The sequence below is a fragment of the Rhinatrema bivittatum genome, chromosome 3, assembly GCF_901001135.1.
Source record: "Rhinatrema bivittatum chromosome 3, aRhiBiv1.1, whole genome shotgun sequence".
Classification (NCBI taxonomy): domain Eukaryota; kingdom Metazoa; phylum Chordata; class Amphibia; order Gymnophiona; family Rhinatrematidae; genus Rhinatrema; species Rhinatrema bivittatum.
In genome coordinates this window covers 367,355,858-367,382,852 of record NC_042617.1, presented here as the reverse complement: position 1 = coordinate 367,382,852, position 26,995 = coordinate 367,355,858, and the positions used below count along the sequence as shown (strand labels likewise).

At 46.3% G+C, this 26,995-nt stretch overlaps 1 protein-coding gene across 1 annotated transcript in view; it reads right to left on the bottom strand.

The window, feature by feature from the left end:
* The window catches only part of CEP162 (centrosomal protein 162), a 423,542-nt gene that overhangs the window by 239,736 nt on the left and 156,811 nt on the right, over positions 1-26,995 (bottom strand). Inside the window, 2 exon segments of the mRNA XM_029595494.1 lie at positions 10,172-10,285; positions 12,372-12,402. Of these exon segments, the coding sequence (XP_029451354.1) occupies positions 10,172-10,285; positions 12,372-12,402 (145 nt within the window).

Below are 26,995 nucleotides of genomic sequence, written 5' to 3'. Positions count from 1 at the left end.
ACCCCTGTCAAGAGGCATTCTGCTTTTCAGTTGGACAATGTCTGTTTGGCAAACTGGCATGTCAAGCCTATTGGAATGAACAAGATAAAGAGTTGGGAAGCCTGACGAAGTTGAGTTCTCTTTGTTTAGTATGCCAAGGCTCTTTTAAAGTCCAAATTATAGAGTCTTTTTTCCTTCATGCACATGAGGCCCTGAAAAGAAAGTAAGCAATCAATATGAAAAGCCGAAACAACTTTTGGAAGAAATTTTGGGTGAATATGAAGTACCACCTTACTGTGAAAGAATTGCATGCATGGAGGAAAGTGAACAAGAGCTTATATTTCACTTACTCTTCTGGCTGAGATGACTGCCACCAGGAATACTATTTTCCATGTTAAAAACTTAAGAGAAAGCAAGGATGTTAGTAAATGCTTGGTGTTGCGTTGGAGGTGGACCCTTAGCCCGAGGTGGGGTTGGCGCTACCCAGAGGGCACGCCCTATGGGTCCCCACCGTCGGGAGATGGAGCTGGCTGGGAGATGGAGGCCGACTGGAGCTTCGCCAATACCAGCCCACGTTCCCCACAAGTTGAGCCCTTGGGTGACGGGGCCGGCTGGTCTTAGGTGGGCCTCCAGCAGACGACTCCCAGTTGAAGAAATGTTAAGTAGCCAGGGACTAGCAGAGGTATCAGGAAGACCGAAGCAGGTCCAGACGAGGCAGGGATCCAGAGACCCGACCGCCAAGGAGGGCCAGGAACAAGAATGAGTGACGCCCAGGTAATAGTAGGCTGGACCCTGAGAGGGCCAAGTCCAGGAAGATACCAAAAGGCGTAATGAAGTACAGGCCATCAGGGCGAGGTACGGAGTTCAAAAGCCGGGGATCAGTCCAAAGCGTAGCAAGGGTCAAGCCAGAGATCAGTTCAAGCAAGGCTAGGAAGGGACCAGGAACGAAGTCAGGACCAGGAACCAGGAACAAAGTCAGGAACAAGCAACGAGCACACGATAAGCGTGGAGACCTGTTGCCAAGGCGAGGAACTAGTGGCGGGCCCTGCCTTAAGTAGCAGGGCCCGGTGACATCATCATCTGGGGCCACGGGTTAGTTTCCCGCTGTGGCCCCTTTAAAAGATGGCAAGGCACACGCGCGCGCGCGCCTAGAGAGCAGCAAGACCCTGGATGGTGGCGTCTCCCTGCAGGACACCTGGGGAGACCCGCCGGGAGCTGGGGAGGTCCGCAGTGGAGCCAGGAATGGCCAAGGAGGCAACGGAGGCTCGAGAGCATAGGCGGCTGCCCACAGCCATCAGGGAGGACGGGCTAGGACCGGGAGCTGGGCGCTGGTGTTGAGTAGCCCAGTCGCAGGCCTGCCGCAGACGGGACACGCAACAGTACCCCCCTTTATGCCCCTCTCTTGGAGGCCTGGGTTTGCCCGGATGGGCATGATGGAATCGGAGGAGGAGTCCCTTGTCCAGAATGTTACTAGCAGGCTCCCACAAATTCTCCTCAGGACAGTAGCCTTCCCAGGAGAGAAGATACTCCCAACGGCAGCCTTTTCTACGGACATTAAGGACTTCTCGCACTTGATACATAGATTCAGTCTCAGTGGAAATCTGAGAAGGCACAGGATTTTTGCATGAAGGCCAGGAGAATACCTCCAGTTTAAGCAGGGACACAAGAAAGGAGTTGTGTATTCCTACAGTTGGTGGTAGCCGAAGTTGATAATGACTGGCCCAATATACTGGGTAACAGGAAACGGGCCAATAAATCTTGGTGCGAATCTCTGTGAAGGAAGCTTGAGTTGAATATAGCATGTACTTAGCCAGACCTTTTGGCCTGGATGGAACTCTGGAGCTGGTCGACGATGAGCATCTGTGGATTTCTTAGCCCGAGCTGCGGCCTGGCGTAGTCGAAGGTTGGACTAGGCCCAAAGCATCTGGAGGGCGTCTGCCATGACCTGAGCTGCCGGCGAGGCTACCAAAAGTGGAATCGGTAACGGGAGCTGAGGTTGTCTGCCATATACGGTGGAAAATGGTGAGACTCCAGTGGCTGCTGTAATGTTATGGGAGAACTCCACCCAAGGAAATAACTCCGTCCAGGTGTCTTGCTGATCATTAGAGTAGGTGCGAAGGAAACTCTTGAGTGAGCGGTTCATCCGCTCAGCCTGGCCTTGGCCTGTGGGTGGTATGCTGTAGTCAGGCTGATGGTGATGCCAAATTTTCTACACAAGGTGCACCAATAGCGGGCGACAAACTGAGGGTCTCTATCTGAAGCAATATCCGTGGGTAGACCATGCAGGTGAAAAACAGGCAGGAAGAAGAGACGTGTTAGCTCTGGGGCCGATGGTAAGACAGGCAAGGGGACAAAATGAGCCATTTTGGAGAATCAGTCCATGATGACCCAGATAACCATATTCTCTTTGGAAGGTGGAAGGTCCACACAAAGTCTGTGGATAAGTGGGTCCACGGCTCTTCGGGTGCAGGTAATGGCTGAAGGAGGCCCCAGGGTCGACCTACTGTTGGCTTCTGCTAGGTACATGTTGGACAAGAGTCCACGTAGACACGGATATCGGTAGGCATGGTGGACCACCAGTAATAGCGTTGAAGGACAGACAGAGTTCGGGCGTGTCCCAGATGACCAGCTAATTTAGAATCGTGCGCCCAACGCAAGACCTTCTCTCGAAGCCGGCGAGGTACTATAGTCTTCTTGACTGGAACTGTGACGGTGGCAGACAGACAGATACAGGCAGCATCGATGACATGACAAGGCTCGTCCGGAGTGTCATTAGGTTCGAAGGAGTGGGATAAAGCGTCCGCTCGGAGGTTCTTCTCTGCCGAACGATAGCAAAGCTCGGAGTTAAACCGGAAGAAAAATAGCGCCCAGTGGGCCTGGCGAGCATTGAGATGCTGGGCATGTCTAAGGTGCTCAAGGTTTTTATGGTCAGTGAAGATCGTGAACTTAAACTGAGCGCCCTCCAACCAGGGCCGCCACTCTTCGAGGGCGAGTTTAATAGCAAGCCAATCCCTATCCCCAATGCTGTAATTTTGCTCAACAGGGAAAAACTTGCGGGAATAGAATGAGCACAGATGGAGGACTCCTCGGGCTGAGTACTGCCTCAGAACTGCCCCAGCCTCTATGGCAGAGACATTGCTTCCACAATGAAGAGGCGGTTCAGATCCGGATGGCGAAAGCAAGGGCCTGAAAGGAAGGCGTTCTTGGGTTTCTGGAAGTCAGCGAGGGCTTCAGGAGACCAATTCTTGGGGTCACTGCCTTTACAGGTCATAGCTGTGAGGGATGCTGCCAGCAGGGAGTAGTTTGCTATGAAATGATGGTAATAATTAGTGAATCCCAAGAACCTTTGGAGTGCCCAAAGGCCCACAGGCCGGGGCCAATCTTGGATGCCTTTTAATTTACTAGGATCCATCGAGAAAACTCGCTGAGAGATAATGTAACCTACGAAAGGTAAACTTGATTTTTCAAAGAGGCACTTGTCGAGCTTGGTGAACAAATGGTTCTCTTGTAGGCACTGGAGCACCATGAAGGCACAGTAAGTGGTCAGGTCTTTAGAAAAGATGAGGATGTCGTCTAAATACGCGACGACTTTAGTATATAGGAGGTCACGGAGGATTTCATTTATCATGAATTGAAATACCGCAGGCATTACGAAGTCCAAAAGGCATGACAAGGTATGCATAGTGTCCATCCCTGATGTCTGGACCACTTTCCAGACATCTTCAGGGCCTATGCGAACCAGATTTTACGCGCCTTGCAGATCCAACTTGGTAAAAATGGTGGCGCCCAGGAGGCAATCAAACAGTTCCGTTATTAAAGGCAGAGGGTACTTATCCTTGCGAGTTATAGCATTTAAGCCACATTAATAAATACATGGTCTTAAAGACCCATCCTTCTTCGTGACGAAGAAAAAGTCCACACCCACAGGCAAAGTAGAAGGGCGGATGAAACCCTTAGCCAGATTCTCTTGGATATATTCAGTCATTGCTTGGGTCTTGGGCACAGACAGTGGGTAGGTCCTACCCCTAGGAGGCATAGTGCCTGCCAGCAGCTTAATGGGACAATCAAACTTGCAAAGAGGCGGAAGGATATCTGCCTTCTGCTTAGAGAATACATCTTCAAAGTCCGCATATGGAGGCGGAAGGCCAGAAGCAGTCACCACAAGGGGAATCACAGGAGAAGGTGCCACCTTCTGGAAGCACATCTGATGACAGGCTGGGCACCACTTGGTGAGCTGTAAGGTTCCCCAGTCAAACTGGGGGGAGTGACGCTGAAGCCACGGCAATCCCAAGATCACTGGATGGATAGATTTCTCCAGAATGAAGAGTTCAACCTCCTCCTCGTGTAAGGCTCCAGTGAGGAGATGAACGGGTGCCGTCACTTGGGAGATCCTTCCAGGTAATGGTTCACCGTGAATGGAGGCAATGCATAGCAGTGTCTCGATAATGCAAGTGGAGATGCCCGGGAGGTGCACCAGGTCCTTGAGGATAAAATTCCCACCTGCTCCTGAATCGATTAGAGCCATGACTGGGAAAGAGTAAGAGTCCCAAGCCAAGGTGACTGGCAGTGACAATTGAGGGGCCGGAGAAGTAGCACCCAAGTTCAGGACCCCAACCGAACTTAGGCCCGGAAGTTTCCCTAGACGGACAGGGCAGGACTGGAGGCGGTGGCTGGAAGCTCCACAGTACAGGCATAGACCCGAATGCCTCTGTCTGAGGCATTCCTCCAGAGACAGGCGCCTTCAGCCCAGCTGCATGGGGTTCTTCCGTTTTAGTAGATGGTGGGGTTCCGCTGATAGCAGACCCTGCTGCTGGTGGAGAACAGGAATGCTCCGCAGTGAAACAAAGGGGCATCTGTACTTCACGGTGATGCTCCTGGAGGCAATGGTCAATGCGGCCTTCCAGATCAATAAGATCCTCAAGGGAGGAAGTTAGCTCGCGGGCTGCAAGCTCATCCTTAAGTTGGGTTGATAAACCGTCCAAATAAATGGCTCGGAGGCAATCCTCTTGCCACGCCAATTCTGTGGCAAGGGTCCGGAACTCGATTCTTTAATCGCTGAGAGCTCGTTGACCTTGCTGCAAATGTAGGAGGCTGGAGCAAGCCACAGCCTGCCTCCCTGGGTCATCGAATGTCAAACGGAAGACAGTCACGAAGCGTGACAGCTCTTGAAGGAGAGAGTCCGAACGCTCCCACAAGGGAGAAGCCCATGCCAGCACCTTGCCTTCCAGATGAGAAAGAATGAAGGTAACCTTCGTAAGTTCATCCTGGTAGATGGAGGGCTGCAGAGTGAACCGCATATAGCACTGGTTGATAAACCCTGTGCAGAGTCTGAGATCCCCAATGAAATGGGGTGGAGCAGGTAGGGCCAACAGAGCCCTGGAGGGCGAGGGCGATGGCTGAGGGCTGGCTGGTGCGGACGTCTGTGCTGTAGAGCCAGCGTGGGTATCTAGCTGGACATGAAGGCGCTTGACGGAGGAGGCCAGCGCCTCTAGGAACTGTTGCTGTTCCTGGATCTTCAGAGCCAGGCCCGGAATGGCCTGGAGGGCGGAGGGCTCCGCCGAAACCATGGCCTTGGCAACCTGTTGCATTGGAGGGGGACTCTTAGCCCGAGATGGGGTTGGCACTATCCGCACGGCAAGTCCTACGGGTCCCCACCGTCGGGAGGCGGAGCTGGCTGGGAGACGGAGGCTGACTGGAGCTTCGTCAATACCAGCCCACGTTCCCCGCAGGTTGAGCCCTTGGGTGCCGGGGCCAGCTGGTCTTAGGAGGGCCTCCGTCAGACGACTCCCAGTTGAGGAAGTGGTAGGTATCCAGGAACCAGCAGATGTATCAGGAAAACCGAATCATGTCCGGACAAGGCAGGAATCCAGAGACCCGAGCGCCAGGGTGAGCCAGGAACAAGAATGAGTAACGCCCGGGTAATAGTAGGCCGGAGCCTAAGAGGGCCAAGTCCAGGAAGATACCAAAAGGTGTAATGAAGAACAGATTGGTGTCAGGGCAGGCAGCTGAATAGGCAAGGGATGGAGTTCAACAGAAGGAGGGTCAAAAGCCGGGGGTCAGTCCAAAACGTAGCAAAGGTCAAAGCCAGTGGTCAGTCCTGAGCATGGTCCAGACGTAGCAAGGGTCAAGCCAGAGATCAGTTCAAGCAAGGCTAGGAAGGGTCCAGGAACAAGTCAGGGAACAGGAACCAGGAACGAAGTCAGGAACAAGCAGCAAGCACACACAAGCGTGGAAACCTGTTGCCAAGGCGATGAACTAGTGGCGGGCCCTGCATTAAGTAGCAGGGCTCGGTGATATCATCATCAAGGGCCGCGGGTTAGTTTCCCGCCTTGGCCCCTTTAAATGACGGCAAGATGCACACGCGCGCCTAGAGAGCAGCAGGACACTGGACAGTGGCGTCTCCCCGTGGGACAAGTGGGGAGACCCGCTGGAGCTAGGGAGGTCCACAGTGGAGCGAGTATTGGCCGAAGAGGCAACGGAAGCGTATGCGGCTGCCCACAGCCATGAGGGGAGGACGAGCCAGGACCGGGAGCTGGGTGCTGAAGGTGAGTAGGCCCGGTCGCGGGCCTGCCACTGATGGGACGCACAACACTTGGCTCACACCAAAATAGATCAAAAGCATTTTCTAGAGGAAACTAAGAGGCTTAGTTTCTAGAGGAAACTAGAGGCTTTTCTAGAGGAAACTAAGATGTCCTCGATTTCTCTAGGCAGAGCTAGATTTGTAATCAGTGAATGTTCAACATCCAAGCTGTTAGGTTGAAAGCTGGGATGCTGGTATGATATAGCGTTCCTTCTTGAATTAACAAGGCAAGGCTGGTCCCTAGGTGTACCAGGGGACTACTGGAAAATTGCACCAGATATGTGTTCCATATCTGCCTGGGCCATATCGGCGCTTTGAGAATTAAGCATGTGTGATCCTGTAAGAGCTTTTTCACCATTTTGAAAAATATGGTATAGGTAGAGAAGTGTACATGAGATTTTTTTCTCCAATTCAGAAGGAAAGTATCCTGAGCTGGTTGCAGATTGCTGGGAAGGATTCAGCAAAATTGATTTCATTTCCTGTTTTGCTCTGAAGCAAATAGGCCCACCTATGGTAGACCCGACAAACTGAAGAGTCTGTCGGCTGCTAATTATTGTAGGGACAACTCATGTGGATGAAAAACTCTGCTTACGTGATCCGCCAACATGTTAGACATGCCTAGTAGGTAAGTCGCTTGTAGAAGTGCTTTTTGTTCGACCACCCATTTCCAAACCAGTAGTGCTTCCTGGCAAAGCAGCCAAGATCCTGTGCCCCTTTGCATGTTGACATGTTAACATGGAATAGACTTAGTTAACATGGAATAGACTTAGTTTTTGGGTACTTGCCAGGTTCTTATGGCCTGGATTGGCCACTGTTGGAAACAGGATGCTGGGCTTGATGGAGCCTTGGTCTGACCCAGTATGGCATTTTCTTATGTTCTTATAACATAAAACATGGCATCTTGGGCTGTCAGCTTAAATCAAGATGTTTCTCCCCCAAAGATGCATAAATGTTAACAAAACATTTCTGATTGCTCTTAATTCCTAATTTCTTATTGCTCAAGAAAAGCCATCTCTCGAGGAGATGGCTTTCCTCGAGAGACCACATACCTTGGGTTCTGAACGACCCTGTATGGTACCCCAATCTCTGGTAGCGGCATCTGACACTAGAGTGGCCTGGTGAAAAAGGGCACAGAGCAGGGCTACTTCTTGGAGAATACTTGGACATAGCCATCAGTAAAGCTCTCATTTCATTTGCTTGGATATCTGCACCACGGTTGTCAGTGATTGAGTGAATTGATTCTATTGTAAGCACAGACCCCATTGAAGGCAACAGGGCACATTGAAGGCATTGTAAGCACAGACCCCATTGAAGGCATGGGGCACATTTAAAACTAATCGGAGAAAGTTCTTTTTTACTCAACGCACAATTAAACTCTGGAATTTGTTGCCAGAGGATGTGGTTAGTGCAGTTAGTATAGCTGTGTTTAAAAAAGGATTGGATAAGTTCTTGGAGGAGAAGTCCATTACCTGCTATTAAGTTCACTTAGAGAATAGCCACTGCCATTAGCAATGGTAACATGGAATAGACTTAGTTTTTGGGTACTTGCCAGGTTCTTATGGCCTGGATTGGCCACTGTTGGAAACAGGATGCTGGGCTTGATGGACCCTTGGTCTGACCGAGTATGGCATTTTCTTATGTTCTTATGTGGAAATGGGTCAGAGGGACTAATAAATGGCCACTGCCATATGCCCCAATGCCTTGAGGTCATTCTGGCCATCAAGCACCATGAAGTGAGAAGTTTGTGAATGCTCACTCATTCTATCAGCAAAAATGCTTTTTCTGTATTGTGTCTATCCAGGCGCTGATGGACTTGAAATTTTGAATCAGCATCAGGCTCAACTTTTTGAAGTTTACTAGAAAGCCCAATTGCTGAAGGAGCTGGATTCTTTTTGAAGGGAAAATAACACATTCTTCTAAGATTTCACAATAACTAGTCAGTCGTTTACCTAGAAGAAGATTTGAACTCCTTGGCAATGCAGGTGTGACATTATGTCTGCAAAACACTTATTAAAAACTCCCAGGGCCGCTAACAGGCCAAAGAGGAATACATTGCACAGGTAGTGGCAGGAATCCACCTGAAAGCATAGGTATCGCCAGTGGGAAAGATGAATAGGTATATAAGCATAAGAATTTTTCAGCTCAAGAGCATACATTCATTCTTCTTTCTGGATATAAGGGAGGATTGTGCTCAGGGAATTCATTCTGAATTTCTCTTGGAGAATTTGTTCCACTGTCTCAAGTCCAGAATGTGTCTCCAAACCCTGATTTCTTTGGGATGAGAAAATAATTGGTAGTAGAAGCTTTGAACTTATTGAGATGCAGGAACTTTATCTATTGCTTGCGTTTGAAGTGACTGCACTACTATGTGAAGCTGTTTTAGGTGAAACGGATCTAGATTGATAGTCGAATAATGGAGAAGGGATGGTAGCCTGGAGACCAGAGTCTGAAAGGTGCCAGAGATAGTCTAACAGAGATGGAGTGGGGCAGGAAAAGGGGTTGAAACCTTTTTTCGTGCACCATGTGGTAAATCTTTTCCATTTAGAAAGATAGGATTTTCGTGTGGAAGGCTTTTGTGAAGCTACAAGCACTTGAAAACCTTAGTTGAAAGATTGAGTGGTTGTAGGATCAGGCAAATGCGGTGTCGGTGCCGGCACCAGGTGTGGAATTGCGTCAGTGCCGGTGACGATGTTTCCCTCGGTGCTCGGTCCGGTCCTTCTCCGGCACAGAGGAAGACTCTACTGATGCCCTGGATGGCGTCGGTGACGGACGGTCACCGCTCCCTAGCTGCTCCCGGTGAGGTTTGTTGATGGATGAAGAAGCTCCTGCCGGTGATGACCGTGTGGAAGTCGATGGAGTTAGTTTAATTTTGAAAAGAGACTCCATTTTGTCTAAACAGGAACATCTGCCCTTCAGGGTCGTTTGAGCGCAGCTAGGACACCGACGTACATCATGCGCTGGGCCAAGGCACAGAACACAAACATCGTGCGGGTCAGTAATGGACATCGTGCGCAGGCACTCTGGACATTTTCTGAAGCCTGTTGCCATGGTAAAAAAAGGGATCGCGAAACAGTTGGCGACCTGCGGGAACAGATAACAGGGTAGCAGGAACCGACCGGAGACGGTGGAAAATTACTCACCGAGCGTCAAGAAATGGTGTCGCGATGGGAGACCCCTATGAGGGAACTTTTTTATGAAGATAACTTTGAGATTTTCCGTATGGAAAAGTGGTGAGAAAATTCTCACAGAACTCCTAACCGCATTGCAGTTTGCAGAGGCAAACTGCAACGCGGAAAAAAAGAGACTGGACCCCTGTGGCTACAGGGATCATGGCATGCTGGACATGCTCAGTGTGCCTGTCAAAAGTTCTAGTAACTTTGACAGAAGTTTTCCGTGACAGGGCTCCATCTGATGACATCACCCACATTGAGGACTACCATCCTGCTTGTCCTGGGAGAATGACTAAGTAGAAAGAATTTTAAAAAACTTGATGCATCAATATTTATTCAGAAATTAAATAATCAGAAATCTTAACAGTTTTGTTTTTCACTGTTAACCAAATTAGATATTGTATTTATATTGCTACTTTAATTGGTTTAAAAGTAATCTCACCAGTTCCTGTCATTTCATTGGTCCCTTGTATATCAAATTCTGTCGCTGCATCTCCCTGTTGTACCAAAAACTTTTGGGTCTCAGTTGTTGATTCTAATGAGTCCAGCAGCAAAACTAAAAACCAATGAAATAAAACACACTCAGTATTGCAAAGTAATACTGTGCTTTTCCTCTTTTTACTCTCACTGAGCAAATATAAAACCTTGATTTATTATGTATACAAGAATGTAAAACAGTCAGGCTTTAGATCATATATTTTAAAGAAGTTTAAAGTCATTACAGTTGTCAATTCTGGACTCATAATCATAATTTGGAGAAATATTACAAATTCAAATACTATAACACAGATTCCTATGCATCCTTTTAATCAATATTTCAAATCAATTGAAACCGGATTGATAGAATGGAATTTTAACTTGCTTCATCAATTCCCATACTGATTAGGAAGTTCATTCTCCCAAGCTGTAGAGACAAATTTAAAATTGCATTCTTTATTTTTATTAAAAGAGGACTACACTTTCGAATAATAGAAGGACTAGGGGGCATTCCATGAAGTTAGCAAGTTGCACATTTAAGACTAATTGGAGAAAATTCTTTTTCACTCAACACACAACAAAGCTCTGGAATTTGTTGCCAGAGGATGTGGTTAGTGCAGTTAGTGTAGCTGGGTTCAAAAAAGGTTTGGATAAGTTCTTGGAGGAGAAGTCCATTAACGGCTATTAATCAAATTTACTTAGGGAATAGCCACTGCTATTAATTGCATCAGTGGCATAGGATATTCTTAGTGTTTGGGTAATTGCCAGTTTCTTATTGCCTGGTTTGGCCTCTGTTGGAAACAGGATGGTGGGCTTGATGGACCCTTGGTCTGACCCAGCATGGCAATTTCTTATGTTCTTAGTTATCCACTATTTTTTTGATCTTTCTGCAAGTATCCCATAGATTTATTTATTTTCAATTTAACCACCTTCCCAATTGCTTAAGGTGGATATAAAAATTACAAAAATAACTTTAAAAAGAGGTGTAAAGAAATGAACAGTGAAAATAATTTAAAGGATCGGTATCAGATAGCAGTGTGTGCTGAGCTAGTGTAATCTTCTGCCTCTCGTCCACAATGGGCCACAAGAGGTTATCAGATACCAGCTATCCTTCTTGATGTGGACTTGAAAAGGATTACAGATAATTCACCTTTTGTTTGATTGCTGTGGATTTATGAGATTGTATTTGACCTTTTTTCTTTTTTTTTTTATTTATGTAACAAACAAAAATTTAATAAATATATAATTAAAAAACAAAACAAAATAGGGGGGTTTGGAGAACCTAGCTCTACACTTGGTGAACTGTTTACGAACTGGTGAAACTGGTCATGGAGTCAACACACCCTGGTTTTCAAAATAGTCTAACGTAGTAGAAACACTATTTATGCTCCTGGGTATGTGCATACTTAAAATTGTGTGCACATGCGCACGCTCCCAGGCTATTTTATTTTTTTTTTCTTTTTTTTTTTTCTTTATAATTTTAAGCAAAAGTATAAAACATAAATAACCAATTTGGTTACAACCTTGACTGAAACAAAGTCAGCATATCAACAATAAAATTATAACGATACATGTAGAAAGTTAGAGATTAACATTGAAGAAGAATTGATATATCGAGACTTAACATCTTTCTTAAATTGTCTTTTCACCTAACTTTCCGTAACTTGTAGACCTCCCCCCTCCTGGAGGCCCAGGCTATTTTATAACATGCGCGCAAGTTATAAAATGGCTGTGTACCTGGGCGCGGGCCAGCTTACATACACCAAAATGCATCCATGTCCTGGTTTGAAAGTTACTGTCCCTGGTTCTGGGACCAGCTGCTCCTTTAAGCAATAATTTAAGGTTTCTAGATACTTAACCTCTCCAAACAGCCATTAACCCATGTTATCAAGGATAGATAAAACAAATTTACAAAATTTGAAATCAATTGAATTAATTATCCACATATTTTCTGATGTGAGATTCCAGCCATGAAAACCCTGTCCATCTGGAAATATCGCATTAACAGATGAAATTTTCCATTACAATCTCAAACTCTTTTTTTGTCGAGCATCACATATTTGTTTTGCAAATGCACTTATTATGCATGCACACACTTCAAATATCTTTATTTTTTTTCTTAGAGACAGAATTATTGCTTCAGAGGTACAAGTTAATATTCCTACCTTTAGCAAGCATTCCAGGCTTCTCGTCTCCCTAAGGTAATGAAAAAGAGAACAGCATATTTATCTCAGCCACTCAAGTCAATTAGCTAATTGCATGTCATCTACTGCATATTAACCAAAAGCAGTACAACAAAATTTCTAACCTGTAATAGGTATTCCCTGAAGATAGTTCACCAGTCACACTAGTAGGTATCATCATCCTGACAGCAGTGAGCCAGACATTTTCTTCCAGAGCTTTCTAGGAGATTCTTCAGCTCCACCACGCATGCACGGCAGTTCCCGTTGCAACATGCCTCAGTCCTGTCATTCAGCTAAAGAGTTAAGCTTCAGAAGGGAGAAGGGTGGATTTGTGTGACTGGTGAACTGCTGTTCTCAGAGAACACCTATTACAGAGCAGAAACTTTGTTTTTTCCAAGGACAAGAAGTTTACCCATCATACAATTGGAACTCCTTAACTAAGGGCTAAATAAAAAAGGGAAAGACATAACAGTAACCCATCTACAGGACAGGTCAACTATATTTTGGCAGTTAGCACTCACTTTTAATTCTTCAATGGAAGGACAAGTGGAAATAATAAAAAAGGCCTTAGTATGGCTGGAATAGGGCTCTAACCCTCAAAGAGACTTTGAAGAACAGACTACTCAAATCTGTTTTTGTGTCAGGAATCATGGTCTAAGCAATAATGAGATGTGAATGTGTGGAATTCTTTTCAATTGAAGTCGACCTAAGATGGGCCACAGACACAACCATGGCCCTCACATTATGAGCCTTGAAACCCTTCTAAGGTCAAATCCTCTTGGGAATGAGTGAAAGATAAGCACTCTGCTATTTAATCAGAGTGATCTTTGATACGGTTATCCCAGTCTTATTAGAGCAAAAAGAAACAAAGAGTTAGATGGAATTTGTAAGGTATTTAGTCTTCTCCAAGTGGCAAACAACAGCTGTCTTGCAATCCAAAGAGTGAAGGGCTTGTCTCCCTTTATTTGAATGAGACCTCAGTAAAAATGCTGATAGGATAAATAACTGAATAAGAGGTAAATTTTAAGACCCGTGCGAGGGTGCACATGTGTGTGTGTTTGCCAGCTCACGCACATGGATGCAGCGATTTTAAAATATATGTGCATAAAGGCATCTATATGTGCGCGTGTTTTAAAATCGGCTATTCGCACGTACATGTACGCACGATTTCATATTGACCCGCATATGTGTATGCAAATGCCACCTCAGTCGAGTAAATGGGGGAAATTTAAAAGACATGCATGCCGACGCAATTACCTCTTTTCCCAGTTCGCCCCAGTAAAGGAGAGGACATACTAACCTCCCTAGCTAATTCGCCTCTCTTTTATCCTATTAGCCCCAACCCTTAAAACCCTGCTGACTACGGGGACCCTGGCAGGTGCTTGTGCACACAAAGACTTACACACAGACTTCATGGTACAGACTGGGCCCGCCCATGCCCCGCTCTTTTTGTGAAAAAAGTGTTTATAAGCGTTCCAGGAGATATGAGCATACTCACACTGTTCTCAATGAGAAATTACTACTTACTTGATAACTTCCTTTTCCTTAAGGTGGATTGATGGATTCAGGTCCAATGGGTTATGCTCCTCTACCAGCAGATGGGGACGGAGCAAACTGACATCACAGTATATATAGTCCTGCACTGACATCAGCCTGCCAGTATTCTCTTCAAAAGCAACTGTGGATAGACTAGCAAAACTTGAATAAAAACAGGCAACCATTTCTGTACTCAACCAACAAGAAACACTGAACTCAAGCAAGGAACGTATGTACACCAATCTAGGGACTGGATGAACACTTACATATAGCCCCACAGGAGGACCATTAACACAATCATTCAGCAGCCGAGGTTGGGAAGCTGAATCCATCTGTCCACCTTAACGAAAAGGAAATTATCAGGTAAGTAGTAATTTCTCATTTCCTAGCATGTGGACAGATGGATTCAGGACAGTGGGATATACCCAAGGTACTCCCGAATAGGGTGGGAGGCTGCCCGCAGTCCAGTCAGCACCGCACGTGCAAAGGCTGTGTCCTCCCGAGCCTACACATCCAGACAATAATATCTGAAAAAGGTGTGTAAGGAGGACCACATTGCAGCTCAGCAAATGTCAATGGGAAATAACAAGCTAACCTCCACCCATGACACTGCCTGAGCCCTAGTGGAATGAGCTCTAACTTGAGTAGGCAATGGCTTTTCAGCATCCGTGACCACCTCATTAATCCAGTGAGCTATTGTAGCCCACGAAGATGGTTCACCCTGTTTTCCTCCACCATGAAGGACAAACAGGCAATCCATCTTTCAGAAAGGTTTAGAAACCTCGATACATCACATGTCTCTTGACATTCAAGGGAAGCCAAGGTGATATTCCTCCACATCTCTTTCCTTATCGAAGGATGGCAAGGAAATGGACAGTTTCAAGTGAAAATCTGAGAACACTTTAGGCAAGAAGGAACAGTATGCAGCTATATTGCTTCTGGAATCACCCGAAGGAACAGCTCCCAGCATGACAAGGCCTGCAGCTCGGCATGCAGAACAAATCACCACCAGAAACACTGTTTTCAAGGTCAGTAACCACAAGGAAAGATTACAAAGTGGTCAAAGCGTAGGGCCTGCCAAGAATTCCAACACCAGGTTAAGACTCCACAAAGGAACCAGTAACTGCAAGGGAGGACAAAGATGTTTCACTCCCCTCACCCTAACGGGACACATCAGGATTAGACAATAAGGATTCACCATTCATTAGGCCCCTGAAACAGGCAAGCGCCACAACCTATACCTTCAAAGAATTAAGGGCCAACCCTTTATTTAACTCATCCTGCAAATATTCCAAAATGAGCGGTATCTTAACTGAACGAGGAAGAATCCCTCGATCTTCACACCAAGCCTCAAACTCTCACCAAACCCACACATAGGCTAAAGAAGTGGAGAACTTTCATGCTTATAGCAAGGTGGCAATTACCACAGAAGAATGTCCATGCTTCAACAAGCGAGCCCTCTCAAGGCTATATTGTAAGACAAAACTGAGTCAGATCTTCGTTAAGGCAGGTCCCTGCTGCAACAGATTCCTGTGTGGCGGAAGATGAAGGGGGTTTCTATCAGCAGTCTTTGCAGATTGGCATACCATAGTCTTCTGGGCCAATCCAGTGCCACTAAGTGTACCATCCCCCTGTGGCCTTTGATCCTTTGAACTATTCTGCCCAGCAAGGGCCATGGGGGAAAGGTGTACAGCAGCTTGTCTTCTGGCAAAACCTGCATGAGAATGTCGATACCTAAGGACTTCGGATCTCTCCTAAAACTGAAAAATCAAGGAATTGTGCGACTCGCCAGCAGGTCTAGAAATGGAAGGCCCCAGCGATCCACTATCAGCTGGAACGCCTTGTCCAACAATAACCATTCTCCTGGGTCCAGACTCTCCCTGCTGAGAAAGACTGCTCTTATATTGTCTGTTCCCGCAATGTGCGATGCCGAAATCACCAGAAGATGCATTTCTGCCCATTACATAAGTTGGTCTATCTCCTGCAATACCTGCTGGCTCTTGGTTCCTCCCTGCTGACTGATGTAAGCCACCGTTGTGGCATTGTCCGACATTATTCTGACCGTTCGACCCTGCAGCCTGCTGCTGAACTGCAAGCATGCCAACCAGAACGCCCAGACTTCCAGCTGATTAATGTTCCAGAGCAACTCCTCTGTATTCCAGCACCCTTGCGCAGTTAGTTCCTGACAGTGAACTCTCCAACCTTGGAGGCTCACATCTGTCATGAGTACCAACCAGTCCGGTGACGTCAGGGAAACTCCCTTTCTCAGATGATCCACTTGAAACCACCACTGGAGGCGAGAGCAGACATCAATTGGCAGGTGGTGCTGAATCAAACAGTCCTGAGACTGCGGGTTCCAACGAGACAGCAGGGAGGACTGAAGAGGACACATATGCGCCCTCGCCCATGGCACCACTTCCAGGGTTGCCTCCATCAACCTGAGTACCTGTAGATAGGACCACACAGTCAGGCATATAGTGCTCAGGAAGAGACACACCTGAGACATCAACTTTTGAATACGAGTTTCTGATAGAAAAACTTTGCCCTGCTTTGTGTCAAATTGCACACCTAGATATTCCAACCACTGAGATGGCTGAAAACTGCTCTTGGTTAGGTTCACCACCCAACCAAGCTCCTGTAACAAGGAGATCACCTTGCTGGTCAGCAGACGGCTCTTTTCCAGAGACTTGGCCTGAATCAACCAGTCGTCTAAATACAGGATAGGATCCTGTACTGGGTGAACTAGGATCCCATCCTTTCTCAGTTTTGACGCCAAAAAAAGATCTGGGAGCAGCGCCCAAAACTTATAATGGCACTCCAACACCACAAAACACAGAAAATGTTGGTGCTCCAATCAGACAGGAATATGGAGGTACGCCTCGGACAGATCCAAGGAAGTCAGAAATTCCACCGACTGCATGGCCATTATCACTGAGCGCAATGTTTCCTTGCAAAAATGAGTCACCTGCAAATGGCGGCTAACCCCTTTGAGATCCAGGATGGAATATTGACCCATATTTTCTTTTTTTTAAAAATTTTTTATTTATGCTTATTCAAAACAAATACAATAGTTTAAAGATCAGTTGTTATTGTTACTATTTAGTAATCACAAAAAAAGAAACAAAACTAAAATAATTGCATAATAAATATAACATGAGATATCAGGAAAATTATTAAGAGATATTAGCAGTAAAAGGAAAAAAGAGCGGTTTAAGGACAATTAGGAAAAAACTCCTATTACAATTGAAAACTAAAGGTTTCATCTAGATCTCTCTACTAGCACTAGACTCCATAGCTACTATTTTAGGGGACTAAGAATCAAGGAAGGCTCGGAGTTGTGACACTTCAAAGAAAATGTACTTTTGATTATTACATACAATTTCACATTTACAGGGAAACTTTAGCAACATTTTCCCACCCTTGGACTCAACCTCTGTTCTCAAATTTAAGAATTTTCATCTCCTATCCTGTGTCGATCTACAAAAATCAGGATATATACGTATTTTTTCACCATGAAATAAGGCAAGACGATTTTTCATATAAAGCCTCAATACAGTCTCCCTATCGGATGCGAAAGTAAATGAAATATGCATATCGTTCCTAGTTGATATTACCGTCTCTACAGAAGACTCAATTATTGCTGAAAGGTTAATCTGTTCTTCTACGAATTTATTCTTTTCATCTGTTTTATCTCTTGGTAACACATAATAAATTTTTGATAAAACAGGTAAAGACTTTACTGGCATCTTTAATATTTGCATTAGGTATTCTCTAAACATATCATAAGCAGAGATTAATTCTTGCCTTGGAAAATTAAGTACTCTTAAATTTAAATATTTCAAGGAATTTTCAATCCCTTCAAACTTTTTTTCATAGAGTATCTCTGCCTTAGCAAATTTTTGCTGCCAATTTTCTAATTTAACCAATCTAGTTTCCATTTGTTCAATTTTTTCCTGTTTCTTACCAAGAGAGAGCTCAATATTATCAAAACGTTTATTTGAATCTACTGTAACATTAGTTAACTTAATAATCGCTGTTTCCAGGGACTTTATAGCAGTCCATAGTGAAGACAATGTCATTTCTTTAGGTTCATCCAGGGGAAGCCCTAACTCCTTTTCTTCTCTTGTAACCAGTTGCCCCTCAGTAGGTATGGTTCCTCTCCAAAACCTTCCAAAGCTGATCCTAGTTTTAAAAAGTCTGATGGCAAATTATGTGGAGGGGAGGGTGGCTTGGTGCACCAGGACTCAAAGTTATTTCAGACTGAGGATCCGAAATCCGCTCCATATCGGATCCTTCTGCGGCTGGGTCTCCTGGTAAATTTCCAGATGATAAAGTGAAAAAATCCGGTATCTGCAACTGCGTAGGCGTAGACAAGGGTGAGGAAGAAACCATCTCCCTTACCTTTGCCTTACGCTTTGTGTGTGGCATTTATACAGTTAGAAACTTGTAAATATGTTTTTTCACTTCACCTTTAAATTTACTGCTATCTCTTAATTGGAGGCCAAGGTGGTCGATAAATAGTTAAGTATTACTCACTGTACGAAGGAAAAAGTCTTGCGATGCCTCAACAAAGCCAAGCGCCCCTTAGGCGTGCGCGGCTTGGGCGGCACGCCGGCGTCAGCTGCACGCTGCTAGAGGACCGGCTTTTATCTCCAGCGGGTCCCTCCCAGATGATGTCACAAGCAGGAAGCGTCAGAGAGGAAATTCACCGGGGCTGGTTCGCGCTCTCCTTACCCCAGGTGAGACAGGCAATTCCAAAATTAAAAGGCTCTCCAACTTCTCAGCCTCAATGAAATGGAACGGGGGACCAGCTTTTATACCTCCAGCGGGTCCCTCCCCGATGACGTCACAAGCAGGAAGCGTCGGAGAGGAAATTTACCAGGGCTGGTTCGCGCTCTCCTTACCCCGGGTGAGACAGGCAATTCCAAAATTAAAAGGCTCTCCCACTTCTCAGCCTCCTATTTTCTTGAAACGTGGGTACCGGAACCACAGCCTTCAGACTAAGGAGCCTTGACAGTGTACACTCCACCGCCTACTTCTTCTGTGGGGAGAAGTAGGGAGATACAATGAACATGTCCTAAGGAACATTGAGAAAATCCAGAGCATATCTTTCTCATATAAATTCCAGGACCCACTGAACCGGTGTGATCTCAACCCACCTCTGATAAGAGAGAGAGAGGCGTCCCTATATTTCCTGTTCCCGGGGTGGGTCGACAAACCTTCATTGGGAGGGTTGGGAGATGCACTAGCTGTCTGGGATGAAAGGACTGAGACCTTCCAAAAAGCATAGATCTCTGAAAGGTTGTCCCTCTTTAGGGTTTAAAATGCTTGGAACCTCTGAAACAAACCCTCATACCAATGGAGTACAGCAACTGCTTCTTATCTTCTAGCAACCGAGGAACTGGAAATTTACTTCACTTACTGGCCAGCTTCTCCAACTCGCTCCCAAACAAGAGTGAGCCTTTAAAAGGCAATTTCGTAAGGTTAGCCTTGGAGATCGCATCGGCAATCAATTCCTCAGCCATAACTAGCGTCTGGCTGCTATTACCAAAGCCACTCCTCAGGTTGAGGTGCAGACCAAATCGCAGCCTGCATCTGCTAAGAAGTTGGTGGCGGGTTCTATAATTGCCCTGTAAATCATTCCAGTCATCAACCGCCTGTGAATGAAACAAACAAGAGCAAGCTACCAGGGAACAACAGGAAGCATTCTACATAAGAACATAAGAACATGCCATACTGGATCAGACCAAGGGTCCATCAAGCCCAGCATCCTGTTTCCATCAGTGGCCAAGCCAGATGATAAGAACCTGGCAAGTACCCAAAAACTAAGTCATTCCATGTTACCGTTGCTAGTCATAGCAGTGGCTATTTTCTAAGTCAACTTAATTAATAGCAGGTAATGGACTTCTCCTCCAAGAACCTATCCAATCCTTTTTTAAACCCAGCTATACTAACTGCATTAACCACATCCTCTGGCAACAAATTCCGGAGTTTAATTGTGCGTTGAGTGAAAAAGAACTTTCTCCAATTAGTTATAAATGTACCACATGCTAACTTCATGGAGTGCCCCCTAGTCTTTCTATTATCCGAAAGAGTAAATAACCAATTCACATCTACCTGTTCTAGACCTCTCATGATTTTAAACACCTCTATCATATCTCCTCTCAGCCGTTTCTTCTCCAAGCTGAAAAGTCCTATCCTCTTTAGTCTTTCCTTATAGGGGAGCTGTTCCATTCCCCTTATCATTTTGGTAGCCCTTCTCTGTACCATCTCCATCGCAATTATATCTTTTTTGAGATGCGACGACCAGAATTGTACACAGTATTCAAGGTGCGGTCTCACCATGGAGCGATACGAAGGCATTATGACAATTTCCGTTTTATTCACCATTCCCTTTCTAATAATTCCCAACATTCTGTTTGCTTTTTTGATTGCCGCAGCACATTGAACCGACGATTTCAATGTGTTATCCATTATGACCTAATATGGAACCTAACATTGTGTAACTATAGCATGGGTTATTTTTCCCTATATGCATCACTTGCACTTATCCACATTAGATTTCATCTGCCATTTTGATGCCCAATTTTCCAGTCTCACAAGGTGTTCCTGCAATTTATCACAATCTGCTTGTGATTTAACTACTCTAAACAATTTTGTATCATCTGCAAATTTGATTACCTCATTCGTCGTATTTCTTTCCAGATCATTTATAAATATATTGAAAAGTAAGGGTCCCACTACAGATCCCTGAGGCACTCCACTGCCCACTCCCTTCCACTGAGAAAATTGTCCATTTAATCCTACTCTCTGTTTCCTGTCTTTTAGCCAGTTTGCAATCCACGAAAGGACATCGCCACCTATCCCATGACTTTTTACTTTTCCTAGAAGCCTCTCATGAGGAACTTTGTCAAATGCCTTCTGAAAATCCAAGTATACTATATCTACCAGTTCACTTTTATCCACATGTTTATTAACTCCTTCAAAAAAGTGAAGCAGATTTGTAAGGCAAGACTTGCCTTGGGTAAAGCCATGCTGACTTTGTTCCATTAAACCATGTCTTTCTATATGTTCTGTGATTTTGATGTTTAGAACACTTTACACTATTTTTCTAGCAATGAAGCCAGGCTAACCGGTCTGTAGTTTCCCGGATCACCCCTGGAGCCCTTTTTAAATATTGGGGTTACATTAGATATCCTCCAGTCTTCAGGTACAATGGATGATTTTAATGATAGGTTACAAAATTTTACTAATAGGTCTGAAATTTCATTTTTTAGTTCCTTCAGAACTCTGGGGTGTATACCATCCGGTCCAGGTGATTTACTACTCTTCAGTTTGTCAATCAGGTCTACCACATCTTCTAGGTTCACCGTGATTTGATTCAGTCCATCTGAATCTTTACCCATGAAAACCTTCTCCAGTACAGGTACCTCCCCAACATCCTCTTCAGTAAACACCGAAGCAAAGAAATCATTTAATCTTTCCGCGATGGCTTTTTAACCTAAGTGCCCCTTTAACCCCTCGATCATCTAATGTTCCAATTAACTCCCTCACAGGCTTTCTGCTTCAGATATATTTTAAAAAGTTTTTACGGTGAGTTTTTTCCTCTATGGCCAACTTCTTTTCAAATTCTCTCTTAGCCTGTCTTATTAATGTCTTACATTTAACTTGCCAACGTTTATGCATTATCCTATTTTCTTCTCTTGGATCCTTCTTGCAGTTTTTGAATGAAGATCTTTTGGCTAAAATAGCTCCTTTCACCTCCCCTTTAACCATGCCGGTAATCGTTTTGCCTTCTTTCCACCTTTCTTAATGTGTGGAATACATCTGGACTGTGCTTCTAGAATGGTATTTTTTTAACAATGACCACGCCTCTTGCACACTTTTTACTTTTGTAGCTGCTCCTTTCAGTTTTTTTCTAACAATTTTTCTCATTTTATCAAAGTTTCCCTTTTGAAAGTTTAGCACGAGAGCTGTGGATTTGCATACTGTTCCTCTTCCAGTCATTAATTCAAATTTGATCATATTATGATCACTATTGCCAAGCGGCCCCACCATCGTTACCTCTCTCACCAAATCCTGTGCTCCACTGAGAATTAGATCTAAAATTGCTCCCTCTCTCCTCGGTTCCTGAACCAATTGCTCCATAAAACTATCGTTTATTCCATCCAGGAACGTTATCTCTCTAGCGTGTCCTGATGATACATTTACCCAGTCAATATTGGGGTAATTGAAGTATCCCATTATTACTGCACTACCAATTTGGTTAGCTTCCCTAATTTCTCTTAGCATTTCACTGTCCGTCTCACCATCTTGACCAGGTGGACGGTAGTATACTCCTATCTCTCTTCCCCGACACACAAGGGATTTCTACCCATAAAGATTCAATTGTGCATTTAGTTTCATGCAGGATATTTATCCTGTTGGACTCTATGCCATCCTGGACATAAATCGCCACACCGCCTCCCGGGTGCTCCTCTCTGTCATTGCGATATAGTTTGTACCCCGGTATAGCACTATCCCATTGGTTGTTCTCCTTCCAGCATGTCTCTGAGATTTGTTTATTTATTTATTTATTGCTTTTATATACCGACATTCGTTGGTGTACATCACATCGGTTCACATCAAAACAAATGGAATAGTATGACTAGAGGTCGGACTATTTTACATTAAAACATTATAACATTGTGACATTGTAACTTATTTTCGCATTAACATTGTAACTTAATTTTTTTCGCATTAACCCAAGAAGAAGAGTAGGTAACAAGAATAACAATTAACAAGAATAATTGTAGATGTTAAGGAATTGTTAGTGTGGTGAAGTGGCTCAATGTTGGAGGCCGGATGTACAATGTTTGCAAAAAGAGAGCTTATGAAGTAACTCTGCTGAGAGGGAAGTTCAAGGTTAAGATGTGCGCTATAAGGAAAGATGGAAGAGGTGGGGGGTGGGGTGGGGGGAGGGGAGGGGTGTAGACTGTGTGATGGTAGGCTAAGGAGGTGGGGGGGGGGTAGGGTGTGTGTTGGTAGGCTTTGAGGAATAGCCATGTTTTCAGTTTCTTTTTGAATGAGTGGATGGAGGGTTCCAGTCTGAGGTGGGGGGGGGGGGGGGGGAGTTTGTTCCAAAGGGTGGGGCCCGCTACAGAGAGAGTGCGTTGTCTGGTGGAGGAGAGGTGTGCTAGTTTAGTGTGGGGTATTATGAGTAGGCCCGGGTTTTGAGATCGCAGGTTTTTGTGGTAGTGTTGTGGTTGGGGAGGGTCGTTGGCCCACTTGATATTTTGGTTGTTGATGGTTTTGAGAAGTATGGTAAGAATTTGGTATTGTGATCTGTGTGATATGGGGAGCCAGTGGAGTTGTTTTAGTATTGGGGTGATGTGTTCAGAATGGTTGGTGTTTGTGAGAGATCTGGCTGCTGCGTTTTGGAGCAGCTGGAGGGGTTTTAAGGTAGAGGCGGGCAGACCGAGGAGGAGGGAGTTACAGTAATCCAACTTGGATAGAATGAGGGATTGGAGTACTGTGCAGTAGTCATTGTGGAAAAGTAGTGGTTTGAGTTTTTTGAGGACTTGTAGTTTGTAGAAGCCCTCTTTGATTGTCGTGCTGATGTGTTTTTTCATGTTGAGATCGGAGTCCAGGGTGATGCCGAGATCTCTGACCTCACTGATGAGCAGAGAGTCTGGTTGGCTGGAGGCGATGTCTTTGTTGGTTTTGGTGGGGGGTTTGTTTGCTATGTGTAGAATTTCAGTTTTTTTGTGGTTGAGGGTGAGGGATATCTGGAGAGAAGGTTCTTTATTCGTGTGGCAACGGTGTCCCAGAGTGCGATGGCGTTGGTAAGGCTTTCTTTGATGGGCAGCAGAATCTGGACGTCGTCTGCGTAGATGTAGAAGATGAGGTTTATGCTGGAGAGGAATTTAGAGCGGGAGCATGTATATATTGAACAGGGTTGATGAAAGGGAGGATCCTTGTGGAACTCCATGGGTGAGTGGGTGTTGTTCTGATTCACAGTTGTTGAGGTGAACTTTGTAGGATCTGTTGGATAGGTATGAATGGAACCAACTGAGGGTGTTTTCACTTAGGCCGATCTCCACCAGTCGTGTCATGAGTATGTCATGGTTCACGGTGTCGAAGGCAGCGGAGATGTCCAGTAGGATGAGAAGGTAGAAGTGACCAGCATCGATGCCTCTTAGTGCTGTGTCTGTGAGTGATAAGAGGTGGGTCTCGGTGCTTAGGGATTTTCTGAAGCCATGTTGGCTGGGGAAAAGGATGTTATGACTTTCTAGGTGCTTGGATAGTTGGATATTCACGTGTTTCTCGATGATCTTGGATATGAAGGAGAGATTTGAGATAGGTGTTACGGCTATGGCTCCTGTGCAACTGCCTCACCACCAGGGGTCCTTCAAGAGCAGGCTCTCCTGGCTGGCCCAATCCATCTGCTCTATGTCTTGGATGTGCCTTTATAACCCTGCCTACCCAAGATTCCAGTGCTTCGGCATCGAGCTCGTTGAGCTTCCTGCTCTAGCCTTGCTGTGTGCGGCCTTCGGGCCTTCTGCCTTGCCTTGCTGTGAGTGGGCCTTCGGGCCTTCTGCCTTGCCCTGCTGTGTGTGGTCTTCGGGCCTTCTGCCTTGTCTTGCTGCATGTGTGTGGCCTTCGGGCCTTCTGCCTTGCCTTGCCTTGCCTTGCTGTGTGTGTGTGGCCTTCGGGCCTTCTGCCTTGCCTTGCCTTGCTGTGTGTGTGTGGCCTTCGGGCCTTCTGCCTTGCCTTGCTGTGTGTGTGTGGCCTTCGGGTCTTCTGCCTTGCCTTGCCTTGCTGTGTATGTGTGGCCTTTGGGTCTTCTGCCTTGCCGTGTGTGTGTGGACTTCAGGCCTTCTGCCTTGCCTTGCCTTGCTGTGTGTATGTGTGGCCTTCGGGTCTTCTGCCGTGCCTTGCTGTGTGTGTGTGGCCTTCGGGTCTTCTGCCTTGCCTTGCCTTGCTGTGTATGTGTGGCCTTTGGGTCTTCTGCCTTGCGTTGCTGTGTGTGTGTGGCCTTTGGGGCTTCTGCCTTGCCTTGACTTGCTGTGTGTGTGTGGCCTTCGGGTCTTCTGCCTTGCCTTGCTGTGTATGTGTGGCCTTCAGGTCTTCTGCCTTGCCTTGCTGTGTGTGGCCTTCGGGTCTCCTGCCTTGCTGTGTGTGCATGGCCTTCGGGTCTCCTGCCTTGCTGTGTGTGCGTGGCCTTCGGGTCTCCCGCCTTGCTGTGTGTGTGGCCTTCGGGTTATCTGTCTTGTCTTGCCTTGCCTTGCTGTGTATGTGTGGCCTTCAGGTCTTTTGCCTTGCCTTGCTGTGTGTGTGTGGCCTTCAGGTCTTTTGCCTTGCCTTGCTGTGTGTGTGTGGCCTTCGGGTCTCCTGCCTTGCTGTGTGTGTGTGTGTGTGCCCTTTGGGTCTTCTGCCTTGCCTTGCTGTGTGTGTGTGGCCTTCGGGCCTTCTGCCTTGCCTTGCTGTGTGTGTGTGTGGCCTTCGGGTCTTCTGCCTTGCCTTGCCTTGCTCTGTGTGTGTGGCCTTTGGGTCTTCTGCCTTGCCTTGCTGTGTATGTGTGGCCTTCGGGTCTCCTGCCTTGCTGTGTGTGCATGGCCTTCGGGTCTCCTGCCTTGCTGTGTGTGCATGGCCTTCGGGTCTCCCGCCTTGCTGTGTGTGCGTGGCCTTCGGACTCTCTGCCTTGTCGTGTGTGTGTGTGGCCTTCGGGTTCTCTGTCTTGCTATAAGGTTCTTGTGACCCTGCCTGGACCTTGACTCTGTTGCCTGCCACCTGCCTTGACCCTGCCTGGACTTTGACTCTGTTGCCCGCCACCTGCCTTGACCCTGCCTGGACCCTGACCTTGTTCCCAGCCAGTACTCTGCTCCATATATCACAGCCATCGCCCAGTTCCATACACTCCTGCTGCATCACATTCCTTCCCAGCCATCATCAGAGACCTTCCAGCTATCTCAGTCTCTCTCCACCTGGAGTCACTCCTGAAGGTGGTGTTCACTACACCGGATCACTGCCCAAACGTAACAGTATGGCGAAGCCACCCTCCAGAGAGCGAGATAGAACTCTGTGTCAACCCGGTTGACACAGAGTTCAACCGGGTTGACACAGGGTTTTTTTCTCTCAAACCACGACATGCCTCAGACTCAAAGGTTTTATACCTGCAATTCCTGTCAGACCTTAAATTACCCAAGCTACCAGAACTGTCTAGCCTGTCAGCTTGCAGATCAGGAACATTGGACCTGCAGTAACTGCTACAAAAGAAATGTTTCTGTCTACCAGGAATGTTTGAACTGTTCTACTCCTAAGCCTGGATGGTGGAAGTGTGCGTGTATCCCAAGCCTATTATCTCCAGGCAAACATTGCCCCTGTTGCTCAGCTCTAGGACCAGCTGTTTCATTAGGAAAAACAGTCAGCTCAACTACCCTGCATTCTGCTTCTGGCCCAACTAAGAAGGTTCGGACTATTGACAACACATTACTTCATGAAACCCTACAGAAAATTTCTCCTAAAAGCACAAGTTATCTTCTAGAAAGCCCCAAAACTCACCTGGACAAGAAGGCTCCGGTGACTGCCATACTGGGGTTTCAGGAACAAGTTCTCCTAAAGCAGAGAAAGCTAATTAACCCGAGCAGAGCTCTGCTTCCCTCAGCTGCAGCCTGGTCACGACTAACGAAAAGTGCCTCAAGACGTTCCAGAGCTGCCTGTTCTTTTAACAAGCTGCCTGTCCACCCTTCAGAACCAGGGAATCATGATCTAGGCTCCAAAGATCCATCTCTGCTTACCAAGTCCTTAGCCATCCAGTCTTTATCCTCCCTTCGTTCCATCACAAGTACTCCCACTACTGGTGAACCATCCATAACAGATTCCATTACCCTGCTGTCTGAACCGGCCCAGCTGCCGCCCCTGGAGGGGTCTGAACCGGCCCAGCTGCCGCCCCTGGAGGGGTCTGAACCAGTCCTGCTGCCGCCCCTGGAGGGGTTCAAACCAGTCCCTCCTGCCGCCCCTGGAGGGGTTCAAACCAGTCCCTGCTGCCGCCCCTGGAGGGGTCCGAACTGGTCCTGCTGCCGCCCCTG